Source organism: Telmatherina bonti (genome assembly GCF_933228915.1).
Source record: "Telmatherina bonti genome assembly, chromosome: 6".
NCBI classification, from domain to species: Eukaryota; Metazoa; Chordata; class Actinopteri; order Atheriniformes; family Telmatherinidae; genus Telmatherina; species Telmatherina bonti.
In genome coordinates this window covers 9512526-9535667 of record NC_136624.1, presented here as the reverse complement: position 1 = coordinate 9535667, position 23142 = coordinate 9512526, and the positions used below count along the sequence as shown (strand labels likewise).

Here is a 23142-nt window from a genome sequence, read left to right as displayed (position 1 = left end):
AGTTTGCTTTTTATTGCCTAAACAACGCGCTAACCAAACCTAATGGTGTCTAAAAGACCCTTTCTATTCTCAGATCTTACAAGTCAGGTATGAAACTGTTTGGGAAAATGTGCTTCTTCTGATCTCTGTTCCCCTGTGAACTCCCGGCTCTGCCCACCGCTCATGCCTGCTCTGTACCCACATTTTCTCCCGTCTATCTGGAAGGTTTTGCAGGTGACTTTGGCTGTCAGCATGCTGGAGCAGCCGGGGTGATGAAGGTTGGAGGATAAGCTGGTGATAGGAGCTCTGTGTCGAACTTGGAGCCCTGCTCTCAGCTCAGGACAGGATGAAATATAAGATCCTTTTAATATCGCACCTAATAGCTGTGTTGACAAGCGGTGTGAGTTACCTTCTGCAAGAATGTCATGGCATTCAGATCATTAGCACATAATTAGTAATGTGTTGTTCCTCTCCACCACATAGAAGCAGAGACAAAGGTTAGATTGTTATTTTACCAGCCATTTTATGGAGTTAAAGACGGGTCTCCTAAAGGAGGTGGCAGGTAGGAGAGCATACTGCTGGGATCAAACCAAGCGATTCACTGCAGGAGCTACATTAGCACTGCCTGCGTCCAGTTAGCATCTATACAGGCTTATCTCAAAGTACAGGAAATCATTTATAGCTCATTGTGATTGACTTTGTTCTCAGCTTTAAAACTTGGTGGTAAAAATGGGAAAGCTACCAAATTAACGAATGTTTGAAACAAGCATCTGAGTGGTAGCAACATGACAGAAGCCTGAAGATGTTTTATTCAGCCGAGAGCAAAATTATGCTTGTTTTAGTCTTGCAGCACAGCCGTCTGACTGCGTAGAAAATAAAAACTCAATAATACCCAGTGTCATACGCAGCCGTTCGAGTGTGTAAGGGGTAATATCTGAATATATCAGACACTGATGAGGCCATGATGGCAGTATTAATACTTTTAATCTGCAGTTAAACTGTTCAATCTGTAAACAAGAATACAATGCTGACTGCAGTTTTCAGAGGTGGGCACGTTTCGCGCCCCCCCCCCCCCCTATTCTGGAGACTCATTTCACTTTCATGTCTTCTCCCTCCCTCTTGTTTCTGCTTCACACCTCTGTTTAACATCCCTCCTGTTAGCTCTCACATCCTCTCACACTCCTGTTTGCTCATCTGGCTTCTCCATTAGCAGGAAGCATTGCAGATCCTTTCTCCTCTCATATCCTGCAGATCACAGGGCTGATATCAGCCAGGTGGAGGCAGATCGAGTCCTTATAACCGCATGCTGTCGATGGTCTAACTGCTGGGAGAAATTCCACTTTAGATGGAAGATATGATGATAATTTCAAGATGTTTAAGGTTATCTCTTCCTCCATCCATCCATCCATCTGCCCATCCATCCATCCGCCCATCCATCCACCTATCCATCCATCCGCCCATCCATGCATCCATTCATCCATCCATCCATCCACCCATCCATCGATCCATTTGTACATCTATCGATACATCCATCCATCCGTCCATCCATCCATCCATCCATCCATCTATCCATTTCTATTCTATTCTATTCTATTCTATTCTATTCTATTCTATTCTATTCTATTCTATTCTATTCTATTCTACAGTCATTTAGCAGACGCTTTTATCCAAAGGGACTTACATACACACTCATAGCCCGATAAACACATTGGGGGGCAACTTGGGGTTTTAGTGTCTTGCCCGTGAAAACTTCGGCACATAGTCAAGGGAAGCGTCGAATCGATCTCCCAACTTTCCAGTCGGAAGACGACTCCTCTTCCTGCTGAAGTACAGTCGCCCACTTCTTCCAGCTTATCCCAGGGAATCCCAAAACATTCATTTAGTCATTCATTCATTATCTTAATCTCTTAGTTCAGTGAAGGGTCGCGAGGAAGCTGGAGCCTATCCCAGTAGTCTTTGGGCGAAAGGCAGAGTACACCCTGGACGGCTCGCCTGTCCATCGCAGGACGAAATCCCAAAAAACTCCAAAGATATTGCCTGGCCCACCTGAGAGACACGATCCTGCTAACGTGTCCTGTGTTTTTTTAAATGACGGTGAACTGAATGTGATGTAAACTGAAAATGATAAAAACAAGAAAATAAAGATGAAGGTCAGACTGCTGTCCATTAAGAATATTTACTTTATTCATGTTTACAATATTCATGTCATTCAGTCATACTACATGCTTTGGTAGTATGTTCAACCATTGTTAAACAGACTGGATCCAGTCTGAACCAGTTCCTTGTTTTAGATTTTTATTAGAAGCAATCAATAAAATCTTGGTTCTTCTCCACAACACTGTCTTTTAGATTCCTAAAATCATTCATGACTCATAACGTGTTTTCTTTCTACACGCTCCTCACACGGAGGTCAGCTTCAGCCTGCTAACATCCTGGAGTTAGTATTATTTTTTATTTATCTTTTTTCATTTTTCTTTTATATATTTAGTTGACATTGACGTGTTTTCTCTTAAGATTTATTCTAACATTATAATTTGCTTGAATTGTAACCCTTTGCATGTTTTGAATATTCAGCAAGTCACATGAACCTTATATTTCCTCCAAAATTAATCTCTAAGCTGCAGGTTTAAGAAGAAATCTATTTTTTCCAAATGTTACTGATCTTTTTATTCTTGGAAACTCATCTAATCTTTATGAACGGATATTTCCTTTAGTCGGTTGAACTTTCACCATCCTATGGTTCCTCATCTTGCAGCCCTCCCTCGTCCCTCCATCCTGCTGTCTGGACTGACCATTAGAGTCCATCTAGGCAACATGGACGTGGAGCTTTCTGCTTGGTCTTATCTCTTCCAGCCATCAGTGTTCAGTTTCTCTGCGTGTTGCCACGTCGTCACCTTTTGCAGACTTTGTCTCCACACCCTCTTAAGACCAACGTTTTAAGAAATTCGGCACTTTCCTCTGATGACTGAGATAAATGTCTCTGCAGTTTGTCACGAAGCGGCTTGCAGCCATCAGGTTATGTCGTTTCAGTGGGTCATGTGACACTAGACAGCGAATACACGGAGAGCCTGTAGCTGGATGCAGCTCTGCCAGTCAGAGTTACACATGCTGATGAGTTAAAGCTGTTCCTAAAAGCTGGATGTAAATCCTGTTTAGAGGCTTCCTAAAGTCCAGCAGCTCGTCTCATTAACTGGTCGATTACTACGGTAATTGAATGCGTTGGTTTACATGCCACAGCTTAAAGAAGAGAGGAGATGACCGGGAATTTATAGCTACGCAATGAAAAAAGACACAAACACACAAATAGCGTTTGCAAAACGTTTCATGAATAAGTTTTTATTTGGTTGCTACACAGAAGAAAGCAAAGTGAAAACGTTTGGAGATGCTGATAATCAGTTTCCTGCGTAAGGAGAAAAAAAAACGGCTAACTGCATGTCCAGCAGAGGTGGTGTGATGATGTGGGAGATGATGTGCAGACCCAAGTTTCCATCGTAGGCCTCAGTTCTTTAAGCATCAGTAACCTCGACAAGCTTTAACCTCGAGTTAAACCTTTGTTGAACCTTTAACTTGAATGGTTTTGGTTTGGTCCGAAGTTCTGATTGCACACGTAACGTGATGGAGATGCAGGGAAGATGCATTATACAGTTATGATCCCTCCACTTAAAAGTCTTGACTCCTAAACTGGGTCCAGTCGGAGCGACACAACACAAGGTGGTCTGTGTGAATGATCCAGCTGGGCGTCAGATGTCCAGAATCCAGACAGTCTGAAAGGATGCAGTAACATCTGACCTTTTAGCTTCATTTAGAAGATCCAGATGTTTGCATTTATCATAAGAAAGCAGGTGACGTTTCGATGTTTTGGTCTCGGTCACAGCGACAGCCGCCTCTGATGCTGTCATGTCTGGCCAGTAATGAGTTAAAGGCTCCAGCACACCGCTGGAATCCAGAGGGAAACAAAATCTCTGATCAGGCTTGCTGCTGTAGATTTTCTTTTATTAATATTCACGTCCTCATACTGATGGCCAGCCTCTGGTATCCGAGCGCTGCCTCTGATCTGACTTTGTGAATGGGATAATCTGGGTGTGAAGGAAAGATTAGCCCGGCTACAACTCTCCACTGATCCCTGCCCCGGGCACAACACTGCAGCTAATGTGAGCGTAGAATTAGTTTTCATGCTGGTCGGGATGAAAGTTTGAGCCTCTAGGATTCAGACAAGCAAAGCTCCCAGTAATAATGAACGATTGTTGAGTTCACACAGATAGTGTTTGCCCCGAGGCAGCTTTTCTCTCCAGCCTGTCTCAGCTGTACGCATCTTTTTCCACAATCTGCTCGGGTATTTGCACAGGGAGATGTGGGAACAAGCAGAGGAGGACTGAAGTGAGATGAGATTTGTTTAAAAATTGCCAGATTAATTGGAAGAAGATGCGAGTTATTACACAAGTGTTGGTGTGATTCTGTTGTTGTGATTGTGAAATTCTGCTTTAAATGGAAAGTAATGCATAGATTAAAAAAATTACTGCAGATAGGAATCAGAAAACACATCTGGCAGCCTCACTTTCAGCCTCACAGGACCACCCTAACCTTCCACCCCCACCTTCCACCATGAAGTCAGTCCAGGTACGAGGCTTAGGACTCTGGATTAAACTCGGCAGCCCATCATTTTTCACACTGAAAGTGGAATCGAGTTTCCACGTCTTGAAGCTGAAAACAGTTTATAAAACCTTTGTTTTTCTTCATTGGCTGCTAATTGACATTTATTTCCACTGACTTTGAGGCACAAAATCTGTGGAGGACGACGTAAAGAAGCCAGAGAGCTTCAGTCTGGCAGCACTGGAGAGGAGAGGGTTAAATCTCTGTCTGCTTTATTTGTTTTCTGTGGCGTTGAGCCGAATGTTTGCAGGGAAACAAAGCAGAACGCAGGGCTGGATCAGCATAGCAGAGGTCACCGAGAGCCAATTTATCTGGGACAATGCTTCAATAAGCGAGCTGCAGAGCTCTGAGTGTAAACTCATAAGCATGCCGGGAGGAGTGGGGGAGAGTGTGTGTGTGTGTGTGTGTGTGTGTGTGTGTGTGTGTGTGTGTGTGTGTGTAAGGGGGGGCATCAAAGGAAACATGTCATCCTTGTCATGAAATGAAAAGCTGTTCTGTCACTCTGCTTGTTTCTGAATGTTGGATCTAATGCCGCTGCTTATTAATTCAGAGGATTTCAGTATGGTGTAAGCCCCCCCCCCCTCTCTGCCTCCCACCCACGTCCACCACCACATTAATAATCAATGAGCTGCTGCTTAATAAACATGGGGAGGTGTATGTAGTGGAGCTTCGGCCTCCAACAGTCAGCAGTAAGAAGGAGAGCACTGGAGACGGAGGCAGCGTGGAAGCCAGGAGTTAAAAGGGGAAGGGGGGGGCAAGTGTTGAAGAACCAGTGAGAGAGAGAGAGAGAGAGGGGGGGGGGGGGGGTCCTTAAGAGCCAGCCGGGAAAGCAAGGTGGGGGGGTCGGCCCTGTCAGCCAGAGTCAACTCTGTCAGCACCGGACAGAAAGAAGTCAGAAATCTGCTTTGTCTCTTCCTGCTGGTACGACTGGAGGGGTCCTGGGTGGGGGGGTCTCCTCCATCATGGGATGCAGACTCTGCACCCCGAGGAAGCCCAAGGAGAAATATAAACTACTCTATGAAGTCTGCCAGGTACGGTGACCCAGCTTATGCATGCCTTGACTTTATTTTGGGGGGGTATTGTGGAACTTTGGATGATCCATGCCAGCCTTACTTGGACTTGTTAAAGCCACCTTTACCAAACTAGGGGTCTCTTCCCCATATAGAGATCCCAGGACATTTTCAAGGGGATCTTTGTAGAAAAATATAGCCAGCATTTATTAGATAAATGAGCAATACTTTTTTATCAGGGTGTGCAAGTGGAGATCGGAGATTCTATGATTATTGTGTTTAAATTTCCATAAATATATTAAACCACATGAACCCACCTTTTAGGAATTTAAGATTTTTACTTCTTTTAAAAGAAACTATAAAGCAACAACCATCATTATGTCTGGAGATATTGACTTAACAGCTGTAATTATCAGATTTTTCTTTTATTGTCCTTTTCCATTCGTAGCTTTTTCATCCTTCCAAAAGTTATTTTAACTATTTCAATTTTATTTCTGTGTTGTTCATGTTTAATAAAGACAAGTAACATTTTGTTAAAATACTTGTCTTTCAGGCAAATATGGCTTTTTATTAATTTTAATTTTTAATTCCAGTTTTCCATCCTGAACCTAACCTAAAACTGAAACTAGCTGGTTAAGAGGTGAACATGAATTTAACCATTATTAGGTTAGCTAAAGGACTTTAAGACTGTGACACTCTTTGTATGTTTAAATATTACATACATTGCATGACGGGGTAGTAATTACACTTGTGGGATTGGCGTATCGATACCCAGAGTCGATACTTTGATATCACCCTATTGATACTTTATAAAGATGTAGATACAATCTTGCTGACAGAAAACATGCCATTAGTTCTACTTTTTGAGAGTTTTAGACAATAAAACGGTGTGTGAAGCCACCTGTTTTCCTTCTGCATCACATGATCACAGCAGTCAATCAGATGTCTTGATGTCATAATGATGAGGTTTAGTTTGGATTTTTTAGTAGTTAAATGCTTATTATTGCATATATATATATAGATAAATAGATAGACAGATAGATAGATAGATAGATAGATAGATAGATAGATATATTATTTTACATATAATTTTTTATCTTATTCACTCATTCTTTTCTTAACCGCTTTGTACAATTGAGGGTTGCAGGATTTTAAGTTTTTCATAATAACTTAATCTTTAGTTTAATTATTTAATCTGTAGTTTAATTGATGTTTTTAAAAAGATTAATTTTATGTCATTTTTGTTGAATTTACTCATTAGTTTAATTAATTATTGTTTTAAAAGCTTTTCTTTCAAATACATATCAAACTTACATTAATAACCATAATAATACATGTGGTACAATCAGGCTTTTCCTTCAAGGGGAAAATAAATCACTGTAAAAGCACCATAAACTGATAGTAGCATATCAACAGGAACTATTTTGTATTACCAGTCCTTATTACAGAGGTGGGTTTGGGTCTGAAGGACCAGGATTCAGGTCTCCAGCTTCCAAACATACATGTCCCTCCACTCCACACAATGTAAACACGGCAGTGCACTGTTTTCTAGTTATTATTATTTTTACTAATCTCCTCAGCCATTACCTTTAATCTTATTTATTTGTTCATTTATTTTTGTCTGAAAGTAGATTTGTAGGAATGATGTCATGTGTGAGGTCAAGCCAGCCATGTATATGACTGTAAATATATAAAAAGTGTTCAGTTTAACCAGTTTACTGCTGATGAGAAAGAGGGTTAAAAAGAATTGTAGCAGAAATTGTTCCCGTTTCCTGATGTATTGATTCTGCAGGATGCACTTCTTGTTGGATTTATTTTAAAAAAAAAAGTGTTTTCCTTTATCTCTTCTGATGTGAAGTGTCTCACTCAGGCAAATCAACTATTTATTTAAACACAGGAAACATGTTAATATTCCACTGTAGCTGCTCATTATCAAGCGAACAGGGATGAAGTATGAGCAAATCTCTGACTTGTCCCTCGTAGGATGGAAGGGTGGATGGGTGTGGGGTATTCTGGGAAGTCTTATTTTGCCTTGTTTCTTCTAACTGATAATACTTATGTACATCCGAGAGGCTGGCAAACGGCCCACTCTTCTCTCTTCATCGTCTCTCAGAGGACTTAATAATCCATGAACACTTGAAATCTTTCCAGTTCATTAAACAGTTAAGCTCTTTCTCCCGTATTGGAAGCATATAAAATATGATTCTGCAGGCTTTTATAAAAGTCAACAACCTGCATGTCGTATTTCACCTGGAGGCCTTTCAGCAGACTTGGCAGGACTTTTACAGTCAGTTTGTATAAAATTGATTAAGAGCTTTGATATCTGCAAACATTACTGTCTGGAAGGACCTGCAGACTGTCAATAAAACCAAAGTGCAGATCAAACACGGTTAAGGTCTTTTAAACATAGCCAACACTGTACAGTTTCCTCTTTTTCATGGTGTACATTTAAGGCCTGAGCTGCAGCAAACCCAGGGTTCCTTTTAAAGCTAACACTTCTGACAGCAGCAGACCCACCGGTCTTTTATTCAAAGCTGAAGGTAAGCACCATGCAGAGATGTGAGATCAGCTTATTTTCTCAAGGATTTTAAGGCAACAGCCTTGGAAAGTCTTTTCTACAGTCACTTCATCTTTCCACAAGTGCTCTGCGGCATCTCGCTGCAGGTCTTAGAAGACCCAGAGCTTAATTATAGTCCTGGCACAAACTGGCTCTTCTCTCTGACCCATGCTGGACTGGACTGGACTTTTGTTTTTTCTTAGTTCTCTGTTGTTGTTTTTTTTTCTTTGTGTCTTGCAGAATGATAACGTTTTCTACGAGAAAGCAATTGGTCTGATGACTGATAAGTTTATATATGAGACAGAACTGTTACTGTCTGAAACTGCCTAATGAGCCACATCTACTATTGAAAGCTGCAAATATGTCCCAGCAGAAGTTGTCTTCATGCCAGATGGTCTCAGTATGGCATCTTGTGGATCAGGAGAAGAATCAGATGGAAATATTTTCATAAAGCTAGGTCTTCATGCTGTCAGTCCTCTGCTCTCCCTCATCCCTGTCCAAGATCCCCCATGCCCCCACCTCCCTGTCATTAAATCCAGTACCAAGAAAAGAAGGACTTGTAGATATTCAGTTTTGAGGAGGGATCCCCAGTGTGGCCACTGGAGCCTGGCTCTGTGTTTTTAATAACAGCTAAGATTTGCCCCGTTGTGCTGTCACATCTGTTCTACCCTAGAGCAGGTGGTTAGCGAGGAAAGCTTGATCGAGTCATCCTAAAGCAAATGTCAGACAGGATCAGAGGTCCTGAATCATCATAAAATATCCTGATGATACAGCCAGGGCAAACTGATTAAGGCAGCAACGATTCGCTAAAACTAACTCTCAGTTTTAAAATTGGGTTTATGTAACTTAGACTAAATTGAGCAACTTATTTATTATCTTATTTACAAGAGCAACAGTGCTAATTAGCTAGCTAAACAGTTAGCTAGCCACCTTGAAAATTTTATTGTGTCACCAATAAAGCTTCTTTTTTTATTCTTTAAAACATTAAAATGATTTAGTTTAATAAATGAAGAAGATATTTAATTTTATTTTTATTGATTTTATTTGCCCCATATAAACAACAATTGTAAGAAGTGAGAAAAAAGGACAACAACAAAAAAAAAAAAAACGGTTGTGCAGGTGGTATAAAAACATTAAAAAACAAAATATAAAAAAGTTATATATATATAACAGAAAACAGAAAATGTACAGCTTGGATGGACTGGTCACCTGTCCAGGTGTCTCTAACCTGCTAACTCCATTTTTCTCACAACCCTGAATCAAATGGTGTAAGAAAGGAATGAATTTATTTTGCTGCAGTGTGTAGCGAGCTAACTAGCTAATTTACAGCTTGTAATTCACACCCCTCTGTGGGGACGTGTGGTCTGGTTCATGTGCTGTGAACATCAGGATCTGCACTAACTGTGATGTCTCCAGCTGTGAGTTAACCAAGCAGCAACCTCTGGTGGTTAAAAGTGAAGCATTTGCAGAAGTGTTAGAAAACTGCAGTTCCCCGCTCATCCACTAGGGGCCCCAAAACAAAGCAAATGCCCATAGACTCCCATGTTAAAAACTTCACAGCAGAAATAAACATGTTTACAGCCTGTAAACCATTTTAGGTTTAATAGATCAGGTTTACTTTCATGACAACTGTGAGGGGAGTGATTTTTTTACAACTTCTTTGGGATAATTAGGGATGTGTCCTTTTGATTGGCAGGTACCCGACGTCCTGTTGCAAGAAGGTAGAATGTAGCACAACCACGGTTTTTAGCTGGCTAACGTGACTTAGCTTTAGCACTCCTACTTCCGTTAGCTGGTTAGCTCCTGTTAGCTCCAGTTTAGTTCGGACAGCTCTTAGCTAGAGGCAGGTCAGAGTTTGATAGATGTTGATCATCCACCCCCATGTTCACAGCCCCCTCTCAGCTCTACCTCTTTGCCCATTTTTGGAATTTTACAGAGGCTCCATCTTTGTATACAATCTATGGACTTAACCCAGTTGTATTGTGGAACACTATGAAACTTTCTACTGACAGCAAAGTATCTGAAAGGCCTGAATCAAAGCATAATGTCAGCTGTTGTTTCAATTTGCAGTATATAAAAGATTTTTAATGAAAGCTCCAGCATCACTATGTACCTGTGTACCTGTGTAGTGTACATCACTAGGAACCTGGAAAAAGGAAACAGTAGCTGGGCTCCTTCGGCGTGGCAGAGAAGGCTGTGTTGAGTTCAGGTGCACGTTCTGTCTCATGCTTCTGCCTGATTAGTGAAAATAGAGTTCTCAGTTTTGAGCTGTTTGTTCTGTAATCCTCTGTAAGCTTCCACTGCTGCAAATAAAGACGGCTGTGTTTGTGCAGACTCGCACCGTGGAGGGTTTTCAGCGTTAAAAACAACAAGAAGCAGATTTTTACAGTGTGAACATGCTGAAATCTGTCTCCTGCTTAAACTTTTCTTTCCTCCTTATATTAAAGTTTAAAATGAAATAAAGAGAGAATTGTCAGTGCTTTGCAAGTAGGATGACCTACATTCACCATGCTACTCAAACCTGATACAGATGACCCCCCACCCCCACCGCCCCCATCCTGAAAGTAAGTCGTCACGCCTTAAACCACATCAGTGTCTTTAAAAGAACCATTGAAAGAGGTGGAAGAGAAGGCACTCGTTAAAATGCTCGTCAGTAGTGTGAAGTGTTCAGGGATTCCTCTTCAGTTTCCATCCATTCAGCCCCAACCCCCACACTAAGAAAACGAGACACTGGCTCTTTAATAAAAGCCACTTTGCTCTTTATTAAAGACTGAGTGATGGGTGAACAGAAATCTCTCTCAACATTTGTTTAAAATGTATAAATTCTTATTTGTTGAATCTGAACACCCCCCCCCCCCCCCCCCCCCCCTCCCCACATGAAAGTCCTGCAGCTGTAAAGGGGGGGTATCAGCTGATCCCTTTCATAATTCAGATACTCTGTTACTTTTCATTCATTTTGCTTTCGGTGACGTCAGCTGATTAAAACGAGGCATGAATGAAAACTTAAAGCCGTTTCGGTTCATCCGGAGTAAAACAAGACAATGATGGTGGTTGCTTGGCACACAAGCGTTTTCTGAGCACGTTAACCTGTTTTTATGGTGATGATCAGTATGAATGGACGTGTTATGTATATATGTTTTAATGTCTTTATTGTGTCTGTAGCGTTGTCTTCTTTGCGAAAGTAGTTCCTAACGGATAAATAAAGTGAATTTGATTTGAACCTGCACATCAGCATTAGTTTGTGTTTGAGAGACGATGAGTTCACAGTACAGTTTGTTTGTTTGTTTTTTTTCCTTCCTCTCTCCTTCCTCTTTGGGGGTTTTGTCCTTAGTAGAGTACTTTGAATTTTGTGTTGGAGCCTGCTTATGTCCCCCTTTTTTGTTTGTATCCGTTCTTTAAATTAATAAAATAGGTATAGGAAAGGAGAACAGAAGGAAAAACTTACCTTCGGAATGTTAGATTTTTTGTTTCTCTTTTTTTTTTTCTTTTTTTTCACATTCGGGGGTGAAGAAGAAGGGGAAGAAGGAAAGGGAGGTAAAAAAGGGAAAAGGAATATGTTAACTACATATGAAACTCATGTAAGATGTTTGTTTATGATTTGCCTTTTCCAAATGAAAAGATTTGAAACGAGTTTACAGAACAGTTCACCACCAAACAGGCTGACGACTGACCAAACTCTGATCATTCGTAACGGCCAAATCCAAATCATCGCTGTCGTTTTTTTAATGTAGAATTAATTAATGCCATCATAAAGCGGGATTTAACATGAGGACGCAGCAGCTCCGGTGTCCACATGGGAAAGTTGAGGTTGGCAGACGCCTCACGTCTCTGGCTGCATTAGCGTGATGCAAACTGTGTGTCTCAGGAAGCTGAACTGAGATTGATCACGCCACCGGTAGGAGGACAGGGTTGGTGTGGTGGTGCGGCAGTGTGTCCAGGGAGGGTTGCGTGTTTTTCCCTGTGGGCTGCTCCGTGTCAGAGGTGAGCCGAGTGAATAGGTTGAACCCCCCCGCCTCCTCCACCATCCACAGATGGGAGGAGAATCACGCCTTTAAGAGCAGGGAGGCAGAATGTCGGGGGTTAGGCAAGAAGGGGTGTGAAGGCTTTGTCTCTGCTTCGCTAACCAGATTGGAGCGTTGCAGCCTGCGTGCAGCAGGAGTTGCTTGTATTCCTCAGCTGATGTGCAACATCATGAGTCGCTGTGGGAGACGAAGAGGGCTGTCACGGCTCACACTGGACACCAGCAGGATGGCATTCCTTCTTCCATGTTGCAACACGTTTTTTTTATTTTTTTTATTTGTTGCATCTTAGTTTTAGATCAGTGTTGGACATAAAAGCAAAGACCTGACAATACTTTTTATTCTGCAAATTTTTGGGGCAAAGTAGAAGCTAGAGTTTAAAGTCCACCAAGATAATCCAATTATCCTGCAGGGTTAGGATTAGCATTAATCTGCTGTGTTTTAGTGGCCACATCACCATCATTTCTCCTCAGATAGGAGCTGTTTTCACATTGTCCTTATCAGCCTTTATACAAGCATCATTTCCTGCAGCTGTTTTCATGTTGCTGCTGTTTACTGATGCACAGTTAAGTCTGCAAACTAGGCTGTGAACTGGGATGAGATCATCCCAGCCAGAGGCATGCAGACCAACCAGCCATGGGTTTATCAGATAATTATTCTCCTTGCATGTGTGTTGGATGTCAGTAAGAATGCTGAAGACTCGTGACTTGCCTAATCACCAGGCTCTAGGAAGTAGAAGGATGTGTGTGTGTGTGAAGCAAAAAGAGGAAACCAGCGAACTGAAGCACTATTAAATCTGTCAACACGTCGTGAATCATAAATTAATTTGTTTTATAAGATGCACTGATTGAAAGTGGATCAATAATCCTTTGAAAACAACGCAGTTCTTTTTTTCCTCTTGGTTTTTGTTAGCAGGATCCACATGCACAGCGTTCAACATGGGATAAGCTCAACATGAACGTACCGCTCTTTGTGTCTCTGAATCAAACACATTTGCGGGAACACTTTGCTTTTATTTAGTGAACCTTACATTCATCACCTAATCAATGTCACATGATCATGTTTGCCATAGCAAAAACAAACAAAAACATGGCTTCAGAAAAAAGTCAGTGGCAGGATAGGATGAGAGTACATCACAACAGTTTTTACTCATAACTGTTTCTTAAGTGAACTTCCAGTGAGGATTGAATTTAGTCTTTATGCTCTCAGCACTGACGTCGTAGACAACATGGGCCCCTCGGCTACTTTAGTCAATAAGTTGAGTTATCTGTGATGCTTCATGTCAATATGGAGAAAAGAGGAATGTTTCCCCCTTGTTCAGTCAATCACACTAGGAATCAAAAAGAAGATCATACCTGGTACTAGAAGGTGGACAGTAGCAACTTCCCGAATTTATCCTCAGCGGAGGAATTAATCAGATAAATGTTTTGCTAATTACTGTAATTTATTAAATTAAATTCCTTTCTGTTTATTCATTTTTTAAAAATGAAAGAAATACTTAATTAATGACTTATTCTTCTTGGTCCAATTTTGAACCTGTAAAACAAGCTGAGGCAGTAATGTGACGTTTTCCAAACAGCACGGTAATTCATAATCAAGACAATGTTTGGATCCATTTGGTATAATGAATGCGAGATTAAAACGATGAGAAATCCCTTCATTACTCTCAGCAACAGGATTTTCATTTTGGGGGAAAAATGTTATAGCTTTCTATTTCTTCTTCTAGGTCAATGGCAAAGACGTCTCTAAAGCCACCCACGATCAGGCGGTGGAGGCGTTCCGCACCGCCAAGGAGCCCATTATGGTTCAGGTTCTCCGTCGGGCCCCGTACCCCAAACTACTCAACCCGACCACTGATGTCTCAGACATCAGCACCCAGACTGACATCACCCTGCAGCACATCATGGCCCTCACCAAGTTGCCTTCGTCCTCCCCACCCATGACAGAGCTGGAGGAGTATCTGCTACCAGTGGAGTAAGTACCCACTCATGAAGGAAAAACAGTTGGCATGAAATCAAGTTTGGATTTAATGATTTACTTTGCATGTAATCACATCTCTTGGGATGTCCAAAGATGTGGACCTGGAGAAGGCATTCGACCATGTCTCCTGTGGGGGGTACTCCGGAAGTATGGGGTACCGGACCCCTCTTGTACGAGCTGTCCGGTCCCTGTGCGACAGGTGTCAGAGCTTGGTCCACATTGCCGGTAGTAAGTCAGATTGGTTTCCGGTGAGGGTTGGACTCCGCCAAGGCTGCCCTTTATCACCGATTCTGTTCATAAATTTATGGACAGAATTTCTAGGTGCAGCCGAGGTGGTGAATCAGTTTGGTGACTTCAGGATTGGGTCCCTGCTTTTTGCAGATGACACGGTCCTGTTGGCTTCATCTGGTCGTGATCTCCAGCGCTCACTTGAGCGATTCGCAGCTGAGTCTGAAGTTGCTGGGATGAGAATCAGCACCTCCAAATCTAAGACCATGGTCCTCAGCTGGAATAGGGTGGATTACCCTCTCCGGGTCGGGAGTGAGGTCCTGCTTCCACTGGAGGAGTTTAAATTTCTCAGGGTCTTGTTCACGAGTAAGAGAAGGATGGAGCGTGTAATCTGTGCAGCGTCTGCAGTAATGCGGACTCTGCGCCGGTCTGTCATGGTGAAGAAGGAGCTGAGCCAGAAGGCGAAGCTCTCGATTTACCAGTCGATCTACGTTCCTACCCTCACCTATGGTCATGAGCTGTGGGTCGTGACCGAAAGAACGAGATCTCGTATACAGGCGGCTGAAATGAGTTTCCTCCCTCAGACATAGGATGAGGAGTTCGGTCATCCAGAAGTGGTTCAGAGTAGTCCTCCACATCGAGAAGGGCCAGTGAACGTGGCTCAGGCATCTGGTCAGGATGCCTCCTGGACCTCCCTGGTGAGGTGTTCCAGGCACGTCCCTCCAGGAGGAGACCCCGGGAAGACCCAGGACACACTGGAGGGATTATATCTCTCGGCAAGGCCTGGAAACGCCATGGGATCCCCCCGCAGAATTGGCAAATGTGGCTGGAGAGAGGGAAGTCTGGGCTTCACTGCTTAGGCAGCTGCCCCTGCGACCCGACCCCGGATAAGCGGCAGAAGATGGATGGATGGGGATGTCCCAATCGGAATTTCAGAAGAAATTAAGACTCTGCTATTCTGTTTTATTCTATTCTATAGTCATTTAGCAGACTTACATATGAGAGTGAAAACACACACGCTCATACCTCGACAGGAACATTGGGAGTGGGGGTTCAGGGTTGACTTGCCCAAGGACACTTCAGCACATAGTCAGGGGAAGCCTGAAATCTATCTCCCAACTTTCCAGTTGAAAGACGACTGCTCCTCCTCCTGAGTTACATGTGTGTGTGTGTGTGTGTGTGTGTGTGTGTGTGTGTGTGTGTGTGTGTGTGTGTGTGTGTGTGTGTGTGTGTGTGTAAAACCACACAAAAACACATACAACAAAGACCAGGTTGTAGATCCATGCACATGCACAGTCCTTCAATGAAGCTGGGAGGGGTTTCTTTTATTTAGGCTGCACTGTGTTTTGGATCTATACCAGTCTGCTTCCAAGTACAGTATGGTTTCTGTTGTTATTGCTTATTCGCACCCTTGTGTGTATCTAAAAATTAAACTGCCGCAAGTGAATTCATGTGGGGTTCACTTGCATTATAAAAACAAATAGACAATTCAGAGTACCAAAGAGAAGAAGGGACGTAAACAGTAGAACATGTTGCAGTGGTAGGACATCTTGACGTGGTAGGACAGAACTTATTACAGAGGTAGGACATGTTCAGTTGATTGGACATATTGTAGTGGTAGGACAGAACTTGGTGCAGAGGTAGGAAAATGATTTTTGTGTGTGTTCGGTTCTGGTACTTGGGAAGCTTGGGGAACTCCACAGCAGCAGCAAATGCCCTTCAGTGGATAATTGAGATATTTTAATTGATTTCTGAGTCAAATTAATACCCCAGCATGCTAATTTGTGTTTAGCCTGTGGGTGCTTCTTCAATATATCTGATTTAAACACCATTTCTTCCTCAACTTGTCATTACTTCCCCCAGTCAAAATATTTAACCCAGACAAACGTGTTGGCACATTGTTTTCCTTATGTATGTGTGTGTGTGTGTGTGTGTGTGTGTGTGTGTGTGTGTGTGTGTGTGTGTGTGTGTGTGTGTGTGTGTGTGTGTGTTTGTGTTTTATTTGCATGCCACTCTTTTCTAATTGATCTCACCTTCTTTGTCTTTTCTTAGGCATTCTCCTGCACATGAGTACTTTGACCCCAATGATTTCCTGGAAGGCATACAACAGGACATTGAGCGCGAGGAGCTGGAGTACGAGGTAAGACGTTATTTTCATTCTGACTTTGCTACAGAAGTGGGTTATTATAGTCCATAAAGATTACCTCAGTGTCTCAAGTCCTAATAGCCCCTAGTTATTGATGAACATAGAAATGGAGATGTAAGCCAGACAGGAACGGAGCTGATTTGTTCTAGCAGATGTACAACGGTGGCATCAGTACTTATTATGACAGGGACTATTAGGTCTCCCTCTGCTCCATGCTGTGGAGATGAGACCTGCTGGGTAATTATATGACACAAATAATAGGGTTGCAGTGATGGATGTGATGACGCTGACCACTGCTGTTCTGACCTCCACCCACCCAACACCCCCTCTCATTAACCCTGAGCCACTTTCAGTCTGTTGTTAGCAATAATCAAGGAGCGACTCAAAGGCAAACAGCAAAGAGTTGAAGCCAAAGGCAGATGCACTGCAGTCACAACTTCAAACATTGCAAACACTTATTACAGCTGTTGCTTTTCATTGTTTCATTCAGTCTGAACAGAAGCTAATTTATACACCAAACGGCTAATTCTGCTCAGTCTTTGACACAATGATTTACTCCAGGTTTAATTTGTCCCCTATCAGGAGGTGGATCTGTACCGAGCCAACATCCAGGACAAGCTCGGCTTGACCATCTGTTACAGAACTGATGATGAGGATGAAGCTGGGATCTATATTAGTGAGGTCAGTGTTGTAGGGCATCGCTCAAACTCCAGCTGACGATGTTCAACTGGCTCTACATAACGATTGTTTCCTTCAGATTGATCCGAACAGCATTGCTGCGAAGGACGGCAGAATCAGAGAAGGTGACAAAATCATACAGGTAATATCTCATTTTTACCATCTTAGCATAAACGTACAAACAGGAAACTTTGAGTTCAACAAAGATTTGGCTTTTCAACTTGTTTTTCCATCCATTCAGATCAATGGCGTTGAGATCCAGAATCGAGAAGAGGCTGTGGCTTTGCTGACCAGTGAGAACAACCAGAATATCTCTCTGTTAGTGGCCAGACCAGAGATCCAGGTAATCAGCATGTCAGCACATTCAGTAAATGTTAATAGCAACAAATCATAAATATGGTCTGTTTGTATGATCTCTTTAACGATACTTTGAGGTTAGAACAGCAGGCGAAAACCCGGAAAATGATCATAAACACTTTATATTTTAGCCTTTAATGCAAGATGTATCGTCTCCCTCACAGCCCTTATTCTCGACTTTTTGTTTATTAATTTTTTTTTTTTTATTTAAAAAAAGCTTGAAAGGATAAAATGAGAATCTCATGATATGTTTTTCCCTCTACGCTGCATCTTAGCTGGACGAAGGCTGGTTGGACGACGACAGGAATGATTTCCTGGACGACCTCCACATGGACATGCTGGAGCAGCAGCACCGTCAGGCCATGCAGTTCACTGCCAGCATGCTGCAGCAGGTACGTACACACACATATTTACAACATGCTGCAGCAGCTACATAATCAACCCTGGACTAATCTTAATGTTAATCTATAGATTTATAAACGTTCTGTAGATTATAGATTTATAGATTTGACAGATTTGTCATGAGTAACAGATCCTTGACTCTGAAATATTTGTGTTTATGTATAAACATTTAGTTCACGTTAAAATATTTTCAATGAATATCTGTTGATACATTGAGGAACCATTACAAAGCCATATTAATGTCCACTTTGGGACGTGGATGTGCTCGATTAGGTGAAACTGTACAGCAAGTCAGCTGTTTTTGTTGATGATTGTTTCATTCCAGAGACGGAGTCCCGAGTTACTGCAGGATACTGGGACCTATTCAAACATCAACACTGTTCTGGTTTAACTTATCACACCTAATTTGTCGTAAATAACAAAACCAAAACCACTTTCAGGTTATCCGTTTAGTTACATGACAAGATGCAAAAAGAAAAAAGAAAAGGATACAATTATATAAACTTGTCTGCCTGTATGCTTTAATAAATCAAAGGTTTAAATATTGTATTTATGAAATAAACTAGACTTTTTGAAGAGTTGCCATTGGTGAAGGATTGTTTGCACCTTCTTTAGTTTGTTTGTAAAACATTCTAGCAGCTTTCTCATTGGATGTTTGGTTTCAGGATTCTGCTTTAATATGGAGATTTCAGTGATATTGTGCTAGATAGCATTAGCTAGCATTAGCTAACACTCCCCACATCGAGCCCTCTGTTTATGTTGACTCATACTGAATCAAACTTTAAACCCTAAAAGTAGTCAGATGTTTGGAGCCCCTTTTTTTTAAAAAAAAAAAAAAAAAAAAAAAGAATCATTTTCTATATTTTTGAATACATGCTAGCAGTTAGCTGAACATCTTCTTCTGCTTAGAGTTTGTTAAACAACTTACTGATGCGTTACCGCCATCAGGTGGTGGGAAACTGTACTGCAGCTGAGTTCTCTTGGATAGCAACCATAGACTGTATATAAAAAGATGGACGTAGCCTCCGTGACGTCGCCCATAGGTTTCTGAAGAGCTGGATTGAAGCTCAGTGGGCGGTTCCTACCATCGCCATCTTGGCACTGTCATGCATGTCGTCTTGCCCGGAAAATACAAATATGGGCAAAGAAGTGGAGCTGAGAGGGGCGCTGTGAGTGTCATGGTGGATGATTGACATCTAGCGAACTCTGAGCTTTCTGTAGCTAAGAGCTAACCATGCTAACCTGGAAATAACAGGAGCTAACCAGCTAACAGAGGTAAGCAGGCTAAAGCTAAGTCACATTGTTCACCGGCTAAAAACCGCGTCTGTTCTACGTTTTTCTTACTTAAAGCGGGAGATGGGGTACCTGTCAATCAAAATGACACGCCCCTAAATATGCCGAACTTAGACATTAAATTACTTTTAAATGGGCGAGTTAGAAAAAAATTCATTCCCCCCACAGTTGTTATGAAGGTAAACCTGACCTAATAAACTGAAAACGGATTTTTGAACCAGGCTGTAAACATGTTTATTTCTGCTGTGAAGTTGGTCTTTTTAACATGGGAGTCTATGGGGATTTGCTCTGTTTTGGAGCCCCTAGTGGATGAGGAAGGAACTGTCTCTCATCTGCAGCTGATAACGCATGCTGCCCCACAGCCCTCGTAGCCGACAGCTTTAAAACTTAAAGTTTTTGTGGCTCTCTAGGTTGTGCTCCAGACCCAAGTATGATCACGTGGCGAAGAACTGCTGGTTTAATGTACTCTGTTAAAACAACGACTGTTTGATTTGCAGCTCATATCCCCACACCGTCATGACAAAGTATGAAATGACCAGGCCAAAAGTAACTTTGTACTGTACAGGATCTGTTAAAAACTCACTTAAAAGCCCATTGTGAGGTTACATACTTCCGCACTAACAGAATTCTTCCTGTGTTTCATTCTGCTTCTTGTTTTGCAGAAGAAGCTCGAGGAAGATGGAGGAACCACAGACACAGCCACACTGCTCTCCAACCACCACGAGAAGGACAGCGGCGTCGGTCGCACAGATGAGAGCACCCGAAACGACGAGAGCTCTGAGCAAGAAAACCTCTGCGACGACCAAACCACCACGGCCTCCAACACGCTGGGCAGCTGCAGAAAGCTGACCTACAGCCAGGACACGCTCGGCAGCACCGACCTGCCCTTCAGCGGCGAATCCTTCATCTCCACCGACTACGCCGACACGGACTTTCTGGGCATCACAGCCGACGAGTGCGAGCGTTTCAGAGAGCTTCTGGAGCTCAAGTGTCAGATGAGGAGCGGCGGAGCGCAGGGCCTCTGCAGCCAGGGTGCCGGCGCAGGGGCCCAGGACCAGGAGGGCGTGGACAAGGAGCTAGAGCTGCTCAACGAGGAGCTGCGCAGCATCGAGCTGGAGTGCCTGAACATCGTCCGTGCTCACAAGATGCAGCAGCTGAGGGAGCAGTGCAGAGAGTCGTGGATGCTCCATAACAGCGGCTTCCGCAACTACAACACCAGCATAGACGCTCGCCGCCACGAGTTGTCGGACATCACAGAGCTGCCTGAGAAGTCTGACAAGGACAGCTCCAGCGCCTACAACACCGGAGAGAGCTGCCGCAGCACCCCTCTGACTCTGGAGCTGTCTCCGGATAATTCGCTTCGTAGAGGAGCCGAGAACCAGGGCTCAGCCGGACCGTCCAATGGCAGGATGCTCAAACCTCTCCTGTCCCCTGTCCAGGAGGCTTGTGGTCCCAGTCGGACCAGAGGCTCTTCCAAGGATCCAGATGGTGAGGTCAAGGAAAGGAAGTTAGGAGAGTCCAGTAAGAGTGGACGTAGTTTTTCCCACCCCCATTCACCGTACAAGCATGCTCACATCCCCGCCCATGCCCAGCACTACCAGAGCTACATGCAGCTGATCCAGCAGAAGTCTGCTGTGGAATACGCCCAGAGTCAGATGAGCCTGGTCAGCATGTGCAGGGACCCCATCAGCCCCGGCGACCTGGAGCCCAAGATGGAGTGGAAGGTGAAGATCCGCAGTGACGGCACGCGATACATCACCAAGCGACCCGTTCGGGATAAGCTGCTGAGGGAGCGCGCTCTCCGGATCCACGAGGAGCGCAGCGGCATGACCACTGACGATGACGCCTTGAGCGAGCTGAAGATGGGCCGCTACTGGAGCAAGGAGGAGAGGAAGCAGCACGCGGTACGAGCTAAGGAGCAGAGGCAGCGCCGAGAGTTCATGAAGCAGAGCCGAGCAGATTGCCTGAAGGAGCCGACGGGCCCCGAGGACAAAAAGGAGCCGAACATCATCGAACTCAGTCACAAAAAAATGATGAAAAAGAGGAACAAGAAAATATTTGACAACTGGATGACCATCCAGGAACTTCTGACCCACGGCACCAAGTCACCAGATGGCACAAGGGTTTACAACTCGCTCCTGTCGGTGACCACAGTCTAAGAGGAGAACAGCCTAGACTGGACATAAACCAGAACCAGCAGGGTAGAGGTTCCTGCCTCCTGCGACGTGTAAATAGGAAATCAGGAAAGTTTTTCTGGACAAATTTCTTCCACCATTGAGGTGGTGTGGAGGTCCGTTTAGAGACGGTTGGACTCAGCTGGATGGGACTTGGCTACCGTGTGACGATGATTTAAAACCATTTTTCAATAACCTTTTCTACCTTTGTGCTTGTGCTTTTGGGTGTTTTTAGAAACAAAAAAAACACAATATTTGACTTTGTGAATGGTTTTGAAAGTGTGTAAAGAAAGTGTGCCAAACTTAAAGCAGGCAGCATTTACGCCATTTATTTTGTTCCTACCATATATATATATATATATATATATATATATATATATATATATTTATATCTTTTAACTGTTGCATTTAATTCTTTTATGGAAACAATGTCATATTCCCTGAAAGGTAGAAAAGTCAAACCTTTTCAAAAGGACTTTTGTAAATTGAAAAAAAAGTTGTAAAAAAAAAAAAAAAAAGAAATTGTTTTTATTTTTTTTGTTTTAAATTCTCTCAAATGGTGCTAATTTCCCAAAGTTAAGTCCCATCAGTGATGTACCACCTGTTAAATGATGAGGAAAACGTCATCACCTAACCCTAACCCTACAGTGTCCTGTACGTACATTTAGAGATGTTTCTCCCACTCAAACGTCTTGTGTTTCTTTAAGCTCACATTTAACTGGTTTTGCTTTCGTAGGATTTCATTTATCAGACAGAATAACAGCTGGAAGAATCCGTAGATAGCCAAACAATTTAAGTTGTGTAAAATGAGAGAAGTTATAAATTATTGTTTTATATATGATGAGCTTTGAAATGTTGTTTGTCATTAAAGACATTGAAGAAAAAATGAGAATCTGGTTCTCTGATGTTTGGGAAATGCTCTGAAATCCTGGTCTGGGCGTCCTGAGGCCGGGTCTTATGGTTACAGGGCACTCTGGCTGGGGCCTTTCTCTGGCTCGGGTCTTCCTTAAAGTAGAACTATTATGTGCATTTCAGGCTAATTTATTTTTATTTCTGAGATCAGAAGGGCTGGGATTGATCGAGTTATCGTCACAAATGGCTTTATTTACTTCAGACCGGCCCTCTCCGTAGGCTGTCAGATCAGCCTGTGGGCAAAACGAGTGGATTGAGACTCTTCCGCATTAAGCCCCGCCTCCCGCCACTGCACTACATCGGGAGCGCGCACCGCAACTGCTTTCGCCGTCATTGTAACATCTCATAAACAGAAGGATTAGGCTCATATGAACTCAATAAAAAAACAAAATACAATGTCAACACACAGCATACAGCCCTACATGTTGGAACCTGAATCAGAGCCTGAAAACGAAGTGGAAAACAGCAACCCACAGCAACGAATGCAGCAGGATGTCTCTCTTTGGTAAACTCACCAGCCATCGTTGGAAATAACTTTATCCCACGTTTTCCACCCGCCTGATGTATTTGTACATGCCCTTGTTAACCAGTAGAAGGTAACCAATCACCGAACCTTATCCCCCGGGACGTCACAAGGATTTCCAAGTAGAAAAAACTCTAAAACGATGCGTTTTTCGTCGCCACGGAAACCAAACGGAGAGAGTGCTGGAACTCAAACTCAAACATGCGTTTAGGTGATAAAAAACCGTTCACATGT

At 42.9% G+C, this 23142-nt stretch overlaps 1 protein-coding gene across 1 annotated transcript in view; it reads left to right on the top strand.

The window, feature by feature from the left end:
* The window catches only part of pdzrn3b (PDZ domain containing RING finger 3b), a 102122-nt gene extending 79776 nt beyond the window's left edge, over positions 1 to 22346 (top strand). Inside the window, exons 4-10 of the mRNA XM_079241841.1 lie at positions 13942 to 14189; positions 16476 to 16563; positions 17152 to 17250; positions 17327 to 17389; positions 17489 to 17590; positions 17880 to 17996; positions 19962 to 22346. Of these exons, the coding sequence (XP_079097967.1) occupies positions 13942 to 14189; positions 16476 to 16563; positions 17152 to 17250; positions 17327 to 17389; positions 17489 to 17590; positions 17880 to 17996; positions 19962 to 21458 (2214 nt within the window). The 3' untranslated portion in view covers positions 21459 to 22346. The remainder of the gene's footprint in view (positions 1 to 13941; positions 14190 to 16475; positions 16564 to 17151; positions 17251 to 17326; positions 17390 to 17488; positions 17591 to 17879; positions 17997 to 19961) is intronic.
* The last annotated feature ends 796 nt before the right edge of the window (positions 22347 to 23142 follow it).